The following is a 22,139-nucleotide window of genomic DNA, read 5'->3' on the forward strand; positions in this document are numbered from 1 at the left end:
ATAATAAATAAAAAGGACACTTCCTCCACGTCCTGTCCCTTGGCGGCCACTTCAAGTCTCCCTCAAATCCCCTTTCCCACCCCCTATTCACCTCGGAGCACCCCCACCTCAACTCCCACCCTCGTTCCCTCCCAGTTTTACGACCTGGAGTTGCGCGGGATTGGATGCGCACAAAAGAGTGCAAGACTTTTGTAAGCTTATTTGGATTGGAATGTGTGTCTTTTACGCCCCTTTCCTTGTCATATGCGCCACTACATTGTCTCTTTATAAAGACCACTAAAACCGGGTTGGTCACGCGTCATGTGCGTAAAAGCCGCAGTAACTTGCGCGTAAAATCAGAGAGTAGGGTGTTCCAAACGAACACCCGTGTTGAGATGTGCCTCCTGCGTTTTCATTTCACCTGGTAGGACTTTTGTTTGTATTATGACGTCACCGCCACCACCCGGAAGAGGGGCATGGTAATGTCTTATTCTTTCGACAATAAGGTGACAAACGAGGTGGGTGAGCATTATTTGATCATAAATGGCATCCTATTGTTCGGCAAACATCTATGATTTAAATTCTTTCACGTACAATAATATTTCAGAATGTTCCCTGGATGAGTTTGAATATTAAAAGGGCCCGGAGACCTTAAATTTAAATATTAAGACAGCAATGTTTGGCATAATTAAACATTCAACATGCCTGCTGTAGACTTTGACTCATTAAATGTGTCTTTCTGATGGTGTTTGTTTGAATGAGGAAACTAATTAAATTAAATTAAATTTTATTTTATTCTATAATTATATATATTATATAATATAAATTATTACAATAATTAAAATCTTCACTATAGTTGTGCCTCGAGGCTTTTTGGGGGGAGTTAAAGTGAGATGTACAGATTCATTCATTCATTTTCTACCGCTTTTCCTCACAAGGGTCGCAAAGCGTGCTGGAGCCTATCCCATCTCTCTTACCATGCTGTTAACTACTCCCTTCAGAGAGCAGCACAAAGAAGGTCAAGGTCTAACAAGGACAGAAAAATGATGCAAAATCTATTAATAAATCATGCTGTTTTGTGGTATGTTATTCATTCATTCATTAATTCATTTTCTATTGCTTATCCTCACAAGGGTTGCGGGGGATGCTGGAGCCTATCCCAGGCGTCTTCGGGCGACACCCTGGACTGGTGGCCAGCCAATCACAGGGCACATATAGACAAACAACTATTCACACTCACATTCATACCTATGGACAATTTGGAGTCGCTAATTAACCTAGCATGTTTTTGGAATGTGGGAGGAAACCGGAGTACCCGGAGAACATGCAAACTCCACACAGAGATGGTGGAATTGAACCCTGGTTTCCTGATGTGAGGTCTGCGCGCTAACCACTCGACGCCGTGCAACTCCAAGTTTATAAGATTCATTCATTTTCTACCGCTTTTCCTCACAAGGGTCGCGGGGGATGCTGGAGCCTATCCCAGCCGTTTTCGGGCAATAGGCGGGGTACACCCTGGGCTGGTGGCTACCCAGCCAATCACAGGGCACATATAGACAAACAACCATTCACACTCACATTCATACCTATGGACAATTTGGAGTCGCCAATTAACCTAGCATGTTTTTGGACTGTGGGAGGAAACCGGAGTACATGCAAACTCCACACAGAGATGGTGGAATTGAACCCTGGTCTCCTGATGTGAGGTCTGCACGCAACCCCAAGTTTATAAGATATTGATTTTAAATTATGTTTTGCAGCTCCGTCTATTTTTCTTTAGTAAGCAAAGGGGTAAAATGGCTCTTTTGATAGTAAAGGTTGCCAACCGCTGAGCTAAGCTAAAACACAGGGAACTAAAGAGCTAGTCAATGAGAGTAGCAATTACTGCCCCCTTGTGGCAGGGAATTGCAAGTCAGCTAAATCCAAATTATTGAACATATTTTAAGATTTTGCTTTTGCAGCCCCATGTACAGATTTCCACTGCAAAAAAAACAAAACAGCAAGAGGCCATCTTGGGGACTTGTGTTGTGTTCTTTCAACCACAAGAGGGCACTGTCGAACCACCAGCCACCAAGCCATCATTGCTAGCAAAAGCAAGGACTCAGGGTTGGCAAAACTTGGACCATGTGAGATACAGAATGCAGACAACAGTAGGAGGGGGTAAAGGGGCGAGGGGGTGGGTCTAAATAAAGAGGAGTCATCCCTGGAGGATATGAGCAATAGTCATGCAACAGGGAGCAATGTTGGAACTACTTGATCTATAGCTTCCCCTTCATCCATATCTCCCTGCTTTGGGAAGTCAAAGGTTGTCATGAGGTGGAAAACAGAAATCGGGAAGCTTCGGGAAATCCTGCAGATGTTTTCGGCACAGGCACCGATTCCGATGTGTTGCGGTTAATTCCTACATGTGAACACACACTGTGACAGGAGGCCTCGGGCTTTATGTTTTCTTCACACGTCTCCTCCCTGCTTCATCACGCACCCCCCCCCCCCCTCATCCCAGCCCCCCTCCAGCCCGCTCTGTCCATCTCCTTCCTTCCCTCCATCCATCCATCCTTCTGTCAGCTGGCAGAGGATGAGTCATGCGTCTTTCGCTCCGAGGCTCAAACTCTCTAAATATATCTCACTTCTCCTGCGCCTCCTTCTCTCGGCGTCTTTCACTGTCTCTTTTTCACGCAGCATCGCCATCTGTTTGCCCATAGATCTCTCTACCTTTTTTTGGAACGTCGTCTCTGCCACGGTCTGAAAGTGAGACTGACATTTCTATTTCTATTTCAACACTTCAGTAAGTCTCGCTTAGTCCTCGCAGGAAAGCTCCCTGCTGTGGGAAGACGTAAAACAAGGGACATCTTGTAGATGGAAGGATGGTCTCAGGTGTTCCGCTGCTGAAGATAGAGTGTAGGTGCTCTACCTAGTGGTGAAGTACGTGAATTACAGTTTCAGATGTAATAGGTTTGTCAAAATTATATATATTAATTATAATTAATCAATAATATTTTATTAATAATTAACTGAAATAATAATTAAATAATTATAATTAATTGAATTAATATCTAAATGTTTATAATTAATTTAATTAATAATTAAATAATTAAAATTACTTTAATCAATAATTTAATAAATATAATTAACTGAATTAATAATTGAATAATTATATTTAATTATAATATATAATCAAAATTATATATATTAATATATAGTATTTAAGACGTCAATATAAAAACCAAATCACCTTCCATTTTGGCACATTTAGGACATTTTTTGGACTATTAAACTGCATTTCACTAATTTCTCCACTAGGTATTGTGTTGTCATCCATTTGCATGTTAAGGGTGTGGAAAATAATCCATATATCGATCTATCTATAGATAGATAGATAGAGCATAGATAGTGCATGTATGTGTCCAATGGTGGTTCCCACTATGGTTCCCGTCACCAATGTATTCCTAATGGCCGTCATGCAGGGGGTACATCGACCCTTAGATTCATTATCAGCTGTGTAGACCATCTACGCTGGTTCTTCCTGCCAACGGTTAACACCATAGCCAACCCACTTTGGCACCTCCACAGTGAGCGCTATACGCCAGGCCTCATTTGGCACCTGACTGGAGCCCAGGGAGAGGCTGAATCCCTGAGCAGGAAGCCCCAGCAGGGGCCACAGAGACGAGGCAGGATTTGCCTGATTTCCCCTTTGGTGCCTTGGAGCTCTGCCGGTCAAGCTACACAGACCTCATGAGCCCCCATGAGGGCATCATACCGAGTTATGTATATCCATTTTTGGTAGGATTATCTTTACCGGAAGTATAAAACGCCGGTTGTCCAACGCTGACCCACAAGCCTCCTGATTCTTATCCACTGGACCCGATATCAGCTCCCAATTCCTTCCCAATTAGCAAGTTCTTTAGTCAGATATTCGTCTTAAAAAGGCGACAACAGAACAAATAACAGTGCACAACCTGCCAAATCGCAAGTTGTTTTTCTCTGCTTATTTGATTGTTCTTTTTCCTGCCTTTTCTAATTCTCAGGCACACAATGCATTTCCTCCAGGATAAATTATTCACACGTTGGCTTACAGTTGTCAGCAGAATCATTTCTCCTTTCTTTCGCTATCTGCCCACCAACCACACACACACACACACAGGGATGGAAACATGCCTAATTATTCCCCACATTGTTTACCTTAATTACTGCTTCAAAATGTCACGTTTGTTTTATGCTACAATGTGAACCCAGACTTCAATACAACGAGCGAGGGTTCATTTTGGGGGTGTGGTGATTGTTTAAACACAATTGTGGTGACTCATATCGATGTTTTCGCTCTCATCCAGCCCTTTCTTTTACGTATTTCGCTAGCCACTTTATTAGGCACACCTGTACCAACTGGTAACATCATAAAATCCTGCAATAGTGGTTGGAAATTTCCAAACCACGGTTTGGGTATCTCCGTGTGGAGTTCGCCCCTTTTGGTTCATTGGTGATTGGTGTGTGTACCCCACCTCTCCCCCAAAGTCAGCTGGGATAAGTTCCAGCATACCCAGCGACCCGAATGAGGATAAGCGGCATAGAAAACAGTTGGATGGATGCATGGAGATGGCCACGATTGGACATCTTTTCTCATGCCTTCTAGTATGCAACGAACTGTAAGGAGTCGACAGCCGTTAGGCTAGCAGCTAGCAAGCTGGTGGCTAGCTAGCCACCCATTATGTCATTGTATGGTCATATCACTTCGTACTTCGGTACGAGGTACATTCTAAAAAAAAAACAAAAAACCTTAAACTGTATTATGGAAAGCAGGAAGTGAACAAATGAAACAGTTACTGATTGTGAAAGTAAACTGTATTATGGAAAGCAGGAAGTGAACATATAAAAAAATACATTTAATAAAAATGAAAAAAATTAAATTAAAAAGTACAAAATAAATTAATAATTTAAATAATTATAAATTGATAATTTAATTAATATTATTATATAAATATATTGTATATAACAATATAATAATAATAGAAATAATAATAATATAATAGTATAAAATATTAATATTATTAATAAATATTTAAACTTAAAAAAACTTAAATTATATTCGGAAAGCAGGAAGTGAACAAATGTAACAGTTACTGATTGTAAAAGTGGAGGGGTAGGATTTAATAAGATTTGCTTCTTCCTACTCCTTTTGGACATGTGGAAATGTGAACTGATTATGGGATGCATTCAATTGTAATCTGATGCATGTACAAATGAAATTAAACCGTTACCATTACCATGTTAGAGTACGATTATCCCAAACGGACATTGATGGGCCATTTCAAATTTGCCTTTGACCCACTAAGCGGTCCTGAGAAACCCTAACAGCCTCCAAAACACGCCCGGTGCAAATCCCAAGACGGCAAAATGAGTTATTTTCCACCTTCATGGCTCCTTGCACAAACACAGAGAGGAGCACACATACACACAAATACTGTACCTACACACACACACACACACCGATACGCAGCCTTTTCATGCCAACAGATGACAGAGTGCATTGAGAAAATGCCAAAATGCTGACTACTGAGAGAGCGAGTCTGGCTGAAAAATCTCCTATGTCAGACTGCAGAGCTGGCAGAAACCAAAGGCATTGTTGAGGACACACACACACACACACACACACACACACACACACACACACACACACACACACACGCACATCTAGGCGGTCTGTGTGGTGTCAAAGCATGAGACGCACACAGTGTATGAACACACACGCTGTACAATGCACGCAGCCTGTGAGGCGGCACACTGAGACGAGCTGTCAGGGAGATAGAGGAGAAACATGCCATAGAGGAGAAAAGAAGCGTGGAAAGACCGAGGAGGATAAAAGACAGGGAAGACCTCATGATGGCCGCCTCACCTGTCCGTCCTCCTTGTGGCATTCATTATCAGCCTCATGCTATCTACTGGAGGCCTCGTCGGATTGTGGTTTGGAAATGAGGATGAATAAAAGTAGATAGGAGGTTGGTTATGATGTTGAAGGGCGCCGCGGAGAGGTGGAACAAGCACTTGAAGAGGAGCTGTTGCACAGAAAGCAAATTGATTTTATGAGCAAGCAAGTGTCATCGAGACGCTCGCCTTGTCTCCTATTGATGCTGCATTCAAGGCCGCTGGGAAATAGCAAGTACCCTCACGTTGGAAGGAAACAAATTGTTGACTGTGATGAGCTCGTATTTATTTATTTAGCTGCAACAATCTGCGAAGCGATGATTAATCGATTATTTTGGTATTCAGTTAATCGCTACTAATTAATTAATTAACTACAATACGGTATTTTACCCTCATATTCGCTCTCAAATGCCAAAATATAATCCAATCCAATCCACTTTATTGATATAGCACATTTTATAAACAAAGTTTCCAAAGTGCTGCACAGGCTAGTAAAATAAAAAGTAAAAATAAAAGGTACAAATTGAATTTAATCCAAAACTAAAAAATCAAATAAGAAATGAAATAGTAAAATAAATATTAAAATATTAAAAACAAGAAGCAAAGCAATAAAAGTATAAAAAATAAAACCAATTAAAATAAAAAAAAGAACTAAAAGACACATAAATAAATAGATAAGATCATTTACATATGGTTTGCTGTATTAAAAACCTTTCCTGTGACTAGCTAGCGTGATGCTAATGCTATTTATATGCACTCTCATCTTCAGTCATGCTCACATTGACACCATCCACCAAATAGCCGTCCTCAGCTATGCCTGCCAGTAACCCAAATTTTAGCCCTCAGTTCAAAGCAAAAAAAAAAAACATCAACCGAGAGACAGCTAGCATCTAAAATAAAAAAACACTCGTTAGTTGGGACACTCATATGCCGAAGTACCACTGTATAAATGACAATAAAAAAGAAATTTCGGCAGTGCTTCGGTGTATTCTTACTTCTCTCTGGCAGTCGATGTACTCTGTGACATTCCTTGTAGGCTCTTGACATTCCATGAAAATTCCTAGAACTTAGAAGTTGGACATTTCCCAGGTTTCATGAATAGAACGTAACATGTTCTCCTCGCAAGGTAGCTTTTCTGACAAGCTATCACTTGACAAAATGACCAAAACACATCATTAGCTAGCTAAACATTCATTCATTCTTTCATTCATTTTTGATCGTTTATGCTCACGAGGGTCGCGAGGAGGGTGCTGGAGCCTATCCCAGCTTGTCTTAGGGCAAGAGGCGGGGTGTAATCATTTTTAAATATTAAGTTAAGACACTGCCACGAATAGATTGCAGGCCTGTCCACAAAAGATCCTCCGTTTCAGGGGTACCCAACCACAAACTCGAAGGTGCATTCTTTCATTTTCTACCGCTTATCCTCATGAGGGTCGCGGGCGAGGGGTGCTGGTGCCTATCCCATCTGTCTTCGGGCGAGACGCGGGGTACACCCTGGACTGGTGGCCAGCCAATCACAGGGCACATATAGACAAACAACCATTCACACTCACATTCATATCTAGGGACAATTTTTGAGTCGCTAATTAACCTAGCATGTTTTTGGAATGTGGGAGGAAACCGGAGTACCCGGAGAAAACCCTCGCATGCACGGTGAGAACATGCAAACTCCACACAGAGATGGCCGAGGGTGGGATTGAACTCGGGTCTCCTAGCTGCGAGGCCTGCGTGCTAACCACTCAACGCTGTGCAGCCCCTGTATAATCATTCATTCATTCATTTTCCATTATTTAGGAAAGCAGGAAGTGTAGGAAAGCAGGAAGTGAACAAATGTAACAGTTACTGATTGTAAAAGTACCAGATGGAGGGGTAGGATTTAATAAGCTTTGCTTTGTTTCAGAGATGGCCGAGGGTGGAATTGAACTCGTGTCTCCTGGTTGTGACGTCTGCGCGCTAACCATTCGATTACAAAGAATTATTACAAAGAATGAGTTTGCAGGCTAGCTTGCTAATTAGCCACAAAAAAACATACCACCGCCATGGACGATCAGAGTATTTGTGTTTCATTACAAAGGTTAGCCTTTGAGGCGCGCACATTCAGCAGGTTATGTTAACGGCGTTCACGTTTTTTTTTCCTTTGTAGGAAAGAGTTGAAAACAACACAAAACAGCACAAAACAGGAGGTGAGAATAATGAGCGGCGGGGTCTTTGAAAGCCGGCATAGTGTCAGCTGCCATACGTGTGTTTCAGCACCGTGCAGGTGAAGCAAGGAAACACCTCAAAGTAACATAAAACATTCATCACTTACTGGGAGAATGCAGGTGCAACACACACACACACACACACACACACACACAGCAGGGATGACTTGAAAGTGAAAGCAGACAGTGACATTGATACACCAAAACTTTATGTGTATGTGTGTGTGTGGCATAGAGAGACTTGCACACAGACATGGTAATATCCACTCAGGTAGGTCTCAGGTTTCGGAGGGGAGGGGGGGGGGCAGGTTGACACACACACACACATATACACGCCTGCGTAACCTTGGCAACCAGCAGCAGCGGCAACACTAGCAGCTGGGGGTGCAGATGAAGCAAAGGAGGAACAATTACTGGCTTACGGCCCCCCCTTGAATCATCAACACGTCAAAATCACACACATGTAGCGCCTTCATCCGACACACCGGGCCATGCATACATCAGCACTTTACACGGTCACATGACTGGGCTTATCGCAATCTGGGGAGGTGCCACACACACACACACGCACGCACGCACACACACACACACAGTTGGCATCGTGCTTTTTGTATCGTCTCCAGAAACAACATGTGACCATCTCTCCCTCCTCGTCCCCACTAAAAATACTCCTCTTTCTCCTTTCAATGCTTATTTTCCCCCTACTCTTCCTCTCGTGCTCTTCTCTCTCACTCAGTGTGAGAGCGAGCATGGGCCCAGCAGGCTTTCTAAAGAGGACACACTCGCACACACACACACACACACACACACACACACAGGCAAGACAAGCAGGTCATGCAGCGGCTCAGCTTCTGCTGCTCAACATTTGAGCCTGTGGCTTTTTGTCCCGCTTCCCTGTTTTTTTTTTTGTTCCTGGCTTTTCTATCCTTTTTCTCCTTACCTCCACACATATTTGTGTTTAGTGTGTGTTAATTTATTACGGTATGTTTGTTTATTGAGGTGCTATCTGTCAATATACGCTCTTTATGTGAAAAAAGTGGGATTCCATCATTTATTATCATTTTATCAAGTTATTTTTTTTTAGGAATTTTCACATTATATTTTACTTTTTTAAGTATTTTTATTAAATTTTAAAAAATCCATCTTTTTAAAATCAAATAATCGTACATTTTTAATTTGCATGGAAAAATCCCTATTAAAAGTTTATTTTATAATTTTGTTTTATATTTTATGTACATTTTGTAATGATTTTAATTCTTGTTTTTAATTTGTATTTTTTAAAAATTTCAAATCATTTTTCATTAATTCATTTTCTACCACTTATCCTCATGAGGGTCGCGGGGGTGCTGGAGCCTATCCCAGCGGTCTTCGGGCGAGAGGCAGGGTGTTGTAATCATTTTTAAATATTTTAAATTTAACATAGAAACAATTTAAATGTACTTTTACATATTCTAATTGAGTTTTTATTTTTAATTATTTTTTCTTATGTGGTAAAATACATAATCATTTTAATATATACATTTATTACATTATTTTAATTACATTCATTCATTCATTCATTCATTTTCTACCGCTTTTCCTCACGAGGGTCGTGGGGGGTGCTGGAGCCTATCCCAGCTGTCTTCGGGCGAGAGGCAGGGTGTAATCATTTTTTTAAATATTTTAAATTTAACATAGAAACATTTTAAATGTACTTTTATATATTGTAATTTAGTTTTTATTTTAAATGATTTTTTTTTCACATGTGGTAAAATACATAATAATTTTTATATATACATTTATTACATTATTATAATTATATATTATTTTATATTTAAAAAAATATATATATACATAATCTAATTATATAGTATAATTATATATTATTTTATATTAAATATATATATATACACATATAAAATAATATATAATTATAATGTCAATATATATGTATTAAAATTCAATTCTAACCAGATTTTCTGTTTGTATGCTGTAACATCACATAAGGTTTAATCTGGATCTGGTCTCAATTGCGCTATTGTCAGCAGTGTAAACTGAAAGTGGATTACAGAGCTCCACATGTTTAGATGTTTGCTGCGCTGAATTATTGGATATGAAATATATATATTCTGGCTCTGTATGAAGCTCTTTGTAGCTACTAAGTTTGCTTCCAAGCTTGCAAAAATGTCACACTGCTTTTGAATTCCCATTTGAGCTTCCCAAATATCAAACTGACTGCTTCACGGAAATGATCAGTCACAGCGTCTAATTGAACAGAGCCCTTGGGTGAAGCTAATCCCATTATGCTTCATGACCGTGGCAGAAAACCAGTTTAGGGTCTGCAACTTCTGCCACTGGAAGTGTATGAAAACTGCAGTTGGCTCTGTCAGTCAAGGTGTTTCGGTGCTTAGTATTCAGATGGCGAACCTTTGCTTCGGAAATACACAACACATATGTGCTAAAGGGTGGCTGTTCCAGGTGTTGCAAGGACGTGGGTGTCAGCGGACTCCAGGGACTGCTCGGTTTTTACCCTTGATGGTGCATACGAGATTAAAGATGGAAGGAGTTATAACTCCGGCTCATCAGGGTTTTTCTATTATATCAAATAAACATATACAAGTATACAGTAAAGTATACAATTATTAGTATTCATTAGATTAAAAGAAAACATATCGGATTGGGTTCTTAGTGCGCAGACCTCATAGCTAGGAGACCAGGGTTCAATTCCACCCTCTGCCATCTCTGTGTGGAGTTTGCATGTTCTCCCCGTGCATGCGTGGGTTTTCTCCGGGTACTCCGGTTTCCTCCCACATTCCAAAAACATGCTAGGTTAATTGGCGACTCCAAATTGTCCGTAGGTATGAATGTGAGTGTGAATGGTTGTTTGGCTATATGTGCCCTGTGATTGGCTAGCTGGCCACCAGTCCAGGGTGTACCCCGCGTCTCGCCCGAAGACAGCTGGGATAGGCTCCAGCACCCCCGCCTGCGACCCTCATGAGGATAAGCGGTAGAAAATGAATGAATGCACCTACGAGTTGGTGGTTGGGTACCCCTGAAATAGAGGATCTTCTGTGGACAGGACTGCAATCTATTTGTGGCAGTGTCTTAACTTAATATTTAAAAATGATTACACCCCGCCTCTCGCCCTAAGACAAGCTGGGATAGGCTCCAGCACCCCCGCGACCCTCGTGAGGAAAAGTGGTAGAAAATGAATGAAAGAATGAATGAATGTTTAGCTAGCTAATGATGTGTTTTGGTCATTTTGAAAGTGATAGCTTGTCAGAAAAGCTACCTTGAGAACATGTTACGCGCCATTCATGAAACCTGGGAAATGTCCAACTTCTAAGTTCCAGGAACTTTTATGGAATGTCAAGAGCCTACACGGAATGTCACAGGGTACGTCGACTGCCAGAGAGAAGTAAGAATATACCAAAGCACTGCCAAAATTTCTTTTTTATTGTCATTTATACTGTGGTACTTTGGCATATGAGTGTCCCAACTAACATCTTTTTTTTAGATGCTAGCTGTCTCTCGGTTGATTTATTTATTTATTTTTGCTTTGAACTGTGAGCTAAAATTTGGGTTACTGGCAGGCATAGCTGAGGACGGCTATTTGGTGGATGGTGTCAAGCTGGGATAGGCTCAAAGACAGCTGGGATAGGCTCCAGCACCCCCGCGACCCTCATGAGGAAAAAGCGGTAGAAAATGAATGAATGAAAATGTAAAACGGGTTGGTGCCGACCCTAACACAAGAGGAGGGTTAAGCAGTACAAAAAACCCAATATAAATTAAAAAAATAAAAATAAAAATATTAAAAAATAAACAATATAAACCACCAAGTATTAGTAAGTAAAAGCGATGCATATCTACAGTATAAAAATCCTGATATTCCTGTTTCACTTATTGTGCTTGGCATTACTAGCTTTGAACACTCACAACATGGTGAGTGCGATGCAATCAAGAAAAAAAAAAAAACAAATTTAATAGCGCAAAAAACATTTTTTTTTCTGCACCTTTCTAATCCTCACCTGATCCCTGCTCTCCTTTTTCACTCTACTTCTACATTTCCCATCAGCTCTTCCTCCCCCTCGCTCTTTCTCAAGCACTCCGCCACACTCCACTGGCTTCAGCAAACGGCTCCCCTGTCATATTATCTCTCTCGCTCACACACACACACACACACACACACACACATAGACATATGTTCCCTGGACTGAATAGGCTATGCACATGCACACACATGGAGATAAACACACACACACACACACACACATAGATGAAGGTTACTTTGAGGGTGAGAGAGAGGCCAATTGCAGCAAAGAAAGTTACATTTATACAGCCGTTACTGAATTAATAATGAAACATCAAAACATAAGCAAAGCCACACGCAAGACGACAAACAGCTTCAAAGTTGAGTCCTAATAAAAGACACATTTTATTTTTGACACTTTTCTGATTATTTTATGGCCCCCGGTGAGCTACTTAAGGAGACTGCTACGTGTTTACATGTTGCTACAACATAGACTTGTTTATAGGACCCCTATTTGGTAACTGTAATTAAATACAAAATACAGAAGACAATATTGTACTGGTGTAGAATTACTGATGCTAAAGTTAAAAGGGTCGGTCTTATATTCGGGGATGTCTTATATATATATATTCGCTGTTTATTTTTTGTCATGTTTGTTGTTTATATCTATTGAATTTCGGTGTGAATATACAAAATATACAAAACCAAAAACACATGCAAAAGTAAAATGCTGCAAATTAAGATGAAGAAGAAATGCCAAAAGCGCACGCAAAGCATCAAACGCATGATCGAGACCACCAGGAGCGAGAACTGAACAAAACTAGAACTTAAATTTTACGGACAAATGTTGACTAATGTTGACTCCTTAAAGTTTCTGACAATTTCAATCCATATTTTCTTCATCAGGCTGCACGGCGGTCGAGTGGTTAGCATGCAGACCTCACAGCTAGGAGATCCTCGTGAGGATAAGCGGTAGAAAATGAATGAATGAATATTTTAACATTTAGGGCTGCATGGCACGACCTCCCCTCCCCAAATTGTCCCTATTTACCCCAAAAATTGTCCTTTATTACCCTAGCTGTTTTTCTGTACTGTTCACACTGTTCACAAGTCAGATTTTGTTCCTGGCTTTTCTATCCTTCTTTTTCTCCTTACCTCCACCAAAAGAGGCCATTTTTGTGTTTAGTGTGTGTTAATTTATTACAGGGTTTATTTATGTGCCATCTGTCAATATACGCCATTTACGTAAAATGGTGTGATTTTATCATTTTATTTTTATTTTATTTTTTAAGAATTTCTATATTACATTTTCCTTTTTTTGTATTTTTATTCATATTTCAAAATAAAATCAAATAATCATCCATTTTTAATTTGCATGGAAAATCCCTATTAAAAGTTTCTTTTGTAATTTTTAAAAATATTTCATGTACATTTTTAAATGTCTTTAATTCTTGTTTATCTATGCAATTATTTTGTAAATATGTTTTTATTTAGTATTTTTAGAATATATGCTTTTTTGAAAAAAAAAACAAAACAACACCAAGCAGCTTCCTGTTTAACATAAAAAGACCCAAAAATTACCCCAAAAATTGTCCCTTATTACCTAGTTTTTCGGTACTGTTCACACTGTTCACAAGTCAGATACAGGACAAATTTGGAACGGAACTGATTTGCAGTGTGAACATATGTCTCTCACGTCTTTAAGGACATTCCTCATGTTAACATGGCTAACTTCTGTTTTGCTTCTGTTTGCTTTTAATGTTTAGCATTTACATGTTTTATACTGGTAATGTATACCAACCATTCCTGTATTTGGATGTAAATTATTAGTGAAGAAAAAAAGTTAAATGCATTGTTTTGTCCTCACAATGGATCCTACTGTATTCTGCTCTATGTCCGTTTTTTTTTGAATGAGGATTTCCCTGCAAGTGCCACAAAAGGGTCCGATTTAAAACCGAAAGTACAAAAGGTGTCAGCCAGGGGAAGACAAGTGAATAGACTTCTCCAGTTGACTTTGCTGTTTCCTGTGTGGTCCACTCAAAGGGTTAAAGCCCAGAGTGAACTGAATGGTAAGAAGTTGGTTTCCAAGGGAAACTGTTCGCACCGTTCCAGCTGAGGCGAGACGTACCAACTTGCCTGACATGCGGGGGGGAGGCAGGGACACTGAATGACAACAGAATTATACCGCGTTGCGGTTATACGACATTAACATACACATCATAATACGGTAGAATATTAATAAAACAAGTCCGAGTGTTGCTATGTCTTGTGGAATATGTTTAGAAGCGGTTATGTTAATACAGAAATATCGGAGCACCCCTCCAATGAGCGCGGAGTGCCGGGGTCCGTGCCAAGACGGTTTGAAAAGAGCAGACAAAGGCTGGAGTGCAGGACGCCCCTCGCCTCCCTCGCACTGTCGTCCTCCTCCCCCCTCCTCTCCAGCCATGGAAGTACTTCCAACCGGTAGTCTAGCTCCGACTTCTACTTTCCGCCTCTGAAATGCACGACCGTCTGGATCCGCGTTCGGCCGAGAGAGGACGCCTTTTTGCGGCGAGAATACAAGAAGGAAGCGTCGTGTGAGTGAGGGAGGAAGAGAGAGAGAGAGAGAGTGAGGGGAAGGATTGACGCCGATTCCTCCTCTCCTCCTTCTTCTTCTCCTTCCTCTTTCTTGGCGGAGGCAGGAATAAACGCTTTTTTGGGGCTGTTTTTGCTTTCTTTTTTGAATGCATGTGACTGTGACTGCGGCAGTACTCCGGGCCGAAGAGAGTTGGCTCATTGTGGACACTTTCAAGGCTGACGAAAAGAACCGAAACAAGACGCTTCTTTTCGGGATAACCGGGACTGGTTGCTACTTTTTTGCATAATTTAAAGAGAAGGGGGTGCTTGTTTTCTCAGCCGTGGGGGTGTGGAGTAATAATTCTTATATGCCTGGGTTTTGAAAAACAATGGAGACGCACATTTCGTGCCTCTTCCCGGAAATTTTGGCCATGATTTTCAGCTATCTGGACGTGAGGGACAAAGGCAGGGTAGCCCAAGTGTGCATCGCTTGGAGAGACGCATCCTACCACAAGTCGGTGTGGAGAGGCGTGGAGGCCAAGCTGCACCTCCGCCGAGCCAATCCCTCCTTGTTCCCCAGTCTCCAAGCCAGGGGAATCCGAAGGGTCCAGATCCTGTCCCTGCGCCGCAGCCTGAGCTACGTGATCCAGGGAATGCCCAACATCGAGTCCCTCAACCTGTCGGGCTGCTACAACCTCACCGATAACGGTTTGGGGCATGCATTTGTGCAGCAGATCCCATCCTTGAGGGTGTTGAACCTGAGTCTCTGCAAGCAGATCACCGACTCCAGCTTGGGTCAGATCGCAAAGTACCTGAAGAACCTGGAGGTGCTGGAGCTGGGAGGCTGCAGCAACATCACCAACACGGGGTTGCTGCTGATAGCGTGGGGCCTACACCGACTCAAGAGCCTCAACTTGAGGTCCTGCCGGCACATCTCGGACGTGGGGATCGAACACTTAGCCGGCATGACCCGCAGCGCCGCCGAAGGCTGCCTGACCCTTGAGTACCTGACGCTGCAGGACTGCCAGAAACTGACAGACCTGTCCCTGAAGCACATCTCCAAAGGGTTGACCAAGCTGAGGGTCCTCAACTTGAGCTTCTGCGGCGGCATCTCGGACGCCGGCATGATCCACCTCTCCCACATGACCTCGCTGTGGAGCCTCAACTTGCGCTCCTGCGACAACATCAGCGACACAGGCGCCATGCACCTCGCCATGGGCACCTTGCGTCTCTTGGGCCTGGACGTGTCCTTCTGCGACAAGATCGGCGACCAAACGCTGGCGTACATCGCTCAGGGGTTGTACCAGCTCAAGTCGCTCTCGCTGTGCTCGTGCCACATCTCGGACGACGGCATCAACCGCATGGTGCGGCAGATGCACGAGCTGCGGACGCTCAACATCGGCCAGTGCGTACGCATCACCGACAAGGGGTTGGAGCTCATCGCCGATCACCTGACCCAGCTGGCGGGAATCGACCTGTATGGATGTACCAAGATCACCAAAAGGGGACTGGAGAGGATCACGCAGCTCCCCTGCCTTAAAGTTCTCAACCTGGGACTCTGGCAGATGACAGAGAGTGAGAAAGTCAGGTGATTGGAGTCGGGACGGGACGGGGCGGGAAACGCCGGAGGGGGGCGGCCGACCTGCATCCCCCCCTACTGTGTGATTGTCTATTTCTCCCAAGTTTCCGTTGACTCGTTTGATTTCCTTGTCACATCCAGTCGCACTTCCTTACTGGGAGTCACCAAAACTGGGAGCCACAGCCTAAAAAGACAACATTCGGCTACCTCGGAAGTGGGGAAAAAAAGAAGGAAAACCAGAACTGAGACTGGGAGAAAATGTGCCTAGAGGGACTGTGTGTGTGTGTGTGTGCATGTGTGTCGCCCCCTCCCCCACCCTTCTCTCCTCCCTCCATGAGCAGAATGGGACGCAATCTAAACTACCTTTTTTGTTAATTGACACAAACAGCATCACATTCCCCTTCAAATGCATTATGCAAACAAACTTTTAACGCACACACACACACACACACACACCAAGCTTCAGGTATTTTTGGTAAAGTGGGGAGGGGGTCCTGCTGGGGACAAACGTCAGTGAATGTTGCTTCAAATTGAAGTGATTACATATTTTTACCCTCTTTTATTGATTGAAACAAATCAGGGTTCCATGTTGTTGTTTTTTTTTTATATATATTTTTTTTAATGGGAGGAGGAGGGATGTTCTCTTCCTCCTTCTCCTCCTCCTGCTGCTCCTTCTCTCTATCCCTCCCCAGATAAAAATACCCACGCGGAGACATGCTTGGAATAAGGAGCAATCGATTATTTTTCTTTTTCTCTCTCTCTCTCCGCTTCTCGGGTTACACGCTCGCTCACATCTCGCTGTTGTTTTTTTTGTTGTTTTTTTCCCTTTTTCTTTTTTTTTTTCTACACACAAAAGTGTGTGTTTCATGTAATGCAACGACCTGCTTGAAAAACCAACATACGGATGTGTGCGTCCTGCTGAAAAAGCTGTATGAACATTTAAGGATTTGAAAGAAAAAAAAAAAATGTACTGTACATTACGTGTTTGTAAAGAGGTTAAAAAACGTGCAGAATCCCAAATTGTTTTATATTCTTACGAGCAAAACAATTAAAGATATTTATGTAATGAAGGAAAATGCAGTGTTGCTTTGTGTCATCCTGGAGGATTAGCATATTTATTTTCTTATTACTAAGCAGCCTTCACATTGTCCCCCCCACCCCTTCTTCTTCTTCATCAGTGAAGAGAGGAAAAAATCTGTTGTGTTGTTTTATTATTTATGAGCAGCCTCAAAATGGATGCCTTGATTTGGCTGCACTCCTTTTGTAATTAATCAAAACAAGCTTATTAATATTAGCGTCATAATTTTGACGCTTCAAGTGTTCATTTTATTGGGTTTTCTCGACTTAATGCACATACACACACACACACACACACACACACAAACTAGCCATTGTGTGTCTTTAGAAGTTAGTAAGGCAGTTTTTTTTGGTGGTGGTGGGGGGGTTCCTCTCTCTCTTCCCTCCTCCTCTTGTTCAGTCACGCATACCAGATCTTAGGCCAGGCAGAAGACCCCCCACTCGCCTTGCTTTCACCCCCCCCATTGCCCCCTTCCAGCCACACACACACACTTCTTTTTAACATTCCACACCATCATTCAAAGCATTTAGGCATTCCCTGTGTCTCTCCTGCCACTGCGTCCATGGGGATTTGGGGCTCTGAAGGGTCTTGACCATTGCTGTGGTATCTTAAGAGTCGATATCTTGAACATAAACTAACTTGGTCCGCAGTCCTGAGGGGTAATGTATTGAATCGTATCGATTGCGGCGTCATTGCAGAGGCCAGAACGTGTAACTCTGCAGGGTAATAACGGCAAATGACAGCTTTTATGGCTCCTCATCACTATTATGTTTGATTACCAGTACAAATAAAACAGGTGGCGAGGATGGGGAGGAGCTCTTCATTGAAAGTGGCCCCCGGGCCGCACTTTGGACAACTCTGTGTTTTCAGCACGCTCAATCAGCGACTGTTCAAACGTCCCACCAAGGACTACATATGGAAACATTGAATGATTGGCCAATGTAAGTCAATGCCAAGCTTTATGACACTATTATGAACAAAGCAAATAATTATTACTTGGACTTTGGAGCGGACGCCTCGGGTTCGAATCTCCACCATCGCTATTCATCAGGAAGTGCATCCGGAATATAAAGGGCTCAAGCCAAAAACCGGCGAGCGGATCAAAAAGATCTGCTGTGGCGACTCCGTAATCAGGAAAAAGCCGAAAGAAACAAACAAAAATAGGATTAAATACTATTCTGTATTATTAATATTATGTACACAACTGGCTCAGGGGCTGCACATTGGACAGCCTGCCTTACAACTAATAATATAAGATATATATATATATATATATATATATATATATATATATATATATATATATATATATAAGAATACATTTCTCATACAACATATTCATACCTGGTGCTTTTACTACACCTACAGCCTTATTTATGTCATTTCTTTCTTGACAAGGATTATTTATTTATTAATAAATAATAATCCACTGATTCAGCCTACAAGCCACTTTCACAATGACCATGTCCCAAAGAGCTACTTCCTAGTATTCATTCATTCATTCATTTTCTACCGCTTATCTTCACGAGGGTCGCGGAGGGGGTGCTGGAGCCTATCCCAGCTGTCTTCGGGCTAGAGGCGGGGTACACCCTGGACTGGTGGCCAGCCAGCCAATCACAGGGCACATATAGACAAACAACCATTCACACTCACATTCATAGCTATGGACAATTTGGAGTCGCCAATTAACCTAGCATGTTTTTGGAATGTGGGAGGAAACCGGAGTACCCGGAGAACATGCAAACTCCACACAGAGATGGCCGAGGGTGGGATTGAACTTGGGTCTCCTAGCTGTGAGGTCTGTGACTTCCTAGTATATAAATATAAAAAAACATATACAGTGTTTGTATTATACTGTGGGGCCTTGGCTAATGTTATTAATTTGTTCTAGAAGGTCCGACTCTAACCAAAACAGACTAACCAAAGCAAATATTCTGATAGAAAATAAGGTAAATCCAATGATTCTGTAACCGACAACTGAAAATGTTAACACACACAAAAAAAACGGTAATTATAGTTTTATACACCAAAAATGATGCAAAAATAATTACAAACGACAAATAACTGGACAATTGAACATTTAAACATGTTTTTTTTTACCCAAGTTTGTTGAAAAAAACACCGCACAAAACCATCAATAACAAAATAATCCTGAAAATAAACACATAAACACAACCTGCAAAAATGTACTTTATCTTTTATAGAAAATGAAGAAAAAAAAAAACTCCTGATGGACAATTTGTAGTCGCCAATTAACCTAGCATATTTTTGGAATGTGGGAGGAAACACACGGGGGGAACATGCAAACTCCACACAGAGATACCCAAGCAGAGATTCGAACAGAAGAGTAGAAATCGTGCATTTTCCATAATGTGTGTCGCTTTAGAATCTGTTCACCACTTTCATCTTTACCGTGGGGGAGAAAGAGCCAATCAGGATGGGAGCTTAATATCAGCTGACTGATATCATATGACAGCGACAAAGTGACGACCAAAGTACCTCCGCCATGGACCGGTTGTGATGCTCATGATGGATGTATTTCAGTCATTCTGCCAGGTGTAATAGTAAACAATGGCGGCTCGACCTTTAACCCCTAGGTCTACGGACGTCAACATCAAGGCCGTGAACTTCTCCACGGAGGTCTGCATGCAATTAAATAACAACGCGGTCACTTTGTATGTGACCGCCGTCCATGACCATGATTCATTTACTGATGGACGCCATCAGATAGCGCAGGTGTGCTTAATGTCGTGTCCACCGACTCCATCCGATCGCTTCACATTTGCACCGCTTCCCCTTTTTTTGTGTCACGCAGATTTACGACGGCAGTTTCTGCAGCATTACTTAGCATTTTAGGCGGCATCCGATAAGCAAATCACCCCTGGGGGGCGCTGGCTTCATATTTCACATGCTCAACCTTAAAAGGTCACTATAAAAAGAAGAGATAAAAGTAGACAAATGCAGCAACGCTTCACATTATACACGCTTGTACACCCCCATCCATGAGAAAACAGCCTGAAAACAGTCCCATCCAATCACAATGACAGCTTAAGTATTTCAGACTTGTCTTTGAGGCCTTTAAGCACATAAATATCCTCCAATTTATTCTTTCCTATTCCTTTTATCACAAGCTTTGCAGTCGTTTCCCAAAAAAATGTGCTGCCGGGGATCAAAAGCGTGCAGCAGAAGAGATTTACACCAAAACGTATCTCGCTCTCAGCGTGACTTTAAAAACGTAACACACACACAGATGCTGCATATCTTGCGTTGACTGACAGAGGCTAATTGAAAAAAGCCAACAAGGAACCCCAAATTAGACAAAAGTTCCTCACAGTTTTATGGGGTGCAGAGAAGAAAAAAAACTTGTAAAATAAAGTTTTTTTCAAGGAGTAAAATGCTGCTGTTTGAACTTTGTGGCGTGTTGGTAGCTGCGTCTCACTTCCTGTAAAGCGAGGGAGGAAGAGAAACTTTTACTGCTCATCATTAAAGGAGCAGTTCACCATTAAAAAAAAGGAGGGAATTGGGGGGGGTTTGACAACAAAGCAGTGGGAGGGTTATTGGGTGGGGGTCTGGGCGTTAGCGGTCCCATGCGACTGACCCCCCCCCCCTAAAAAAAAAAAAATCTCTCAGTGGTGGCTCCAGCTTTCTGTCTGCCGTGATGTCTGTCTGCTCCATTTTTTCTGGTGTTCCTCACCTTTCCCAAAACTTCCTTCTTTCCTTCTTACCTTACTCATTCCCTCCCACTACACCTCCTCCACCTCCTCCTCTCTCATCGGCACCTGGTGCTGAGGTGTCGCCACGCTGCTTTGAAGTCCCTGGACGCCCCCCCTCGGGACAGAAGGGGGTGGGCGACCGTGTCGGGGTCCTTGACATTTGTTGTCGCACAGTCTATACTACAGTATTTGTGCATAATACACATAATAAACACTACAATATACACTTTAAGTCACAATGTAGTTCATTTTTAACCCTGCGGTCATACAAGCGCTACCTTAACTCAAGTGCACACTTCCAAGTCTTTAAATGGTGATATGATTATGATTTCCCGGAGAAAAAGGTACAACGACAACATTAAACGTTACCCATGCTGTAGAAAACTAATGCTAAAAAGCAAAATAGCCATACTATAGTCATTTATATATCCACACAGTATCATAGTCACTTCATTGCACTACTGTACATATTACTGTTATTATATCTTGTCGTATTCATACTGTTTATTCATTCATTCATTTATTTTCTACGGCTTTTCCTCAAGAGGGTTGTGGGGGTGCTGGAGGCTATCCCGCTAGCTAAATTTGGCCAGTTAGGGCTGCAACCGAACCATTATTTTCTTAATTAATCTGAAGCTTGTTTTTTCAATTAATGGAGTAATCTGTGAGGCCCTAGACCAGGGGTGGGCACACTTTATGACTCGTGGGCCACATTGGATTAAAAAAATTAGGCGGAACAACATGCTTGCTCACGGTGCAACAAAATGAGAATATAACATATCCATTGCATGTTAACGCATTGCATACTGTAAATCAACAACTCAGTACTAAACCTAATATTCATACATTCATTCATTTTCCACCGCTTATCCTCACGAGGGTCGCGGGGCGTGCTGGAGTCTATCCCAGCTGTCTTTGTGCGAGAGGCGGGGTACACCCTGGACTGGTGGTGAGCCAGCCAATCACAGGGCACATATAGACAAACAACCATTCACACTCACATTCATACCTATGGACAATTTGGAGTCGCTAATTAACCTAGCATGTTTTTGGAATGTGGGAGGAAACCGGAGTATCTGAGGGTGGAATTGAACCCCCGCCCCATACT

At 42.1% G+C, this 22,139-nt stretch overlaps 2 protein-coding genes across 2 annotated transcripts in view; one reads left to right on the plus strand and one right to left on the minus strand.

Moving 5' to 3' along the window:
- Nucleotides 1-22,139, minus strand: part of wnt5b (wingless-type MMTV integration site family, member 5b) — a 49,340-nt gene that overhangs the window by 12,057 nt on the left and 15,144 nt on the right. The gene's annotated exons all lie outside the window — the stretch shown is intronic.
- Nucleotides 14,465-17,663, plus strand: fbxl14b (F-box and leucine-rich repeat protein 14b). The gene has a single exon (XM_058077721.2). It carries the CDS (start codon nucleotides 15,051-15,053, stop codon nucleotides 16,251-16,253), a length of 1,203 nt encoding a protein of 400 aa, XP_057933704.1. The 5' UTR covers nucleotides 14,465-15,050; the 3' UTR covers nucleotides 16,254-17,663.

This window comes from Doryrhamphus excisus, linkage group LG2 (assembly GCF_037039965.1).
Source record: "Doryrhamphus excisus strain RoL-2023G ecotype Guam linkage group LG2, RoL_Dexc_Guam_v1.1, whole genome shotgun sequence".
Lineage (NCBI taxonomy): Eukaryota > Metazoa > Chordata > Actinopteri > Syngnathiformes > Syngnathidae > Doryrhamphus > Doryrhamphus excisus.

What these genes read in the sequence shown, in the direction of transcription:
- fbxl14b (XM_058077721.2), top strand. Translation starts at nt 15,051, where the DNA reads ATGGAGACGCACATTTCGTGCCTCTTCCCGGAAATTTTGGCCATGATT.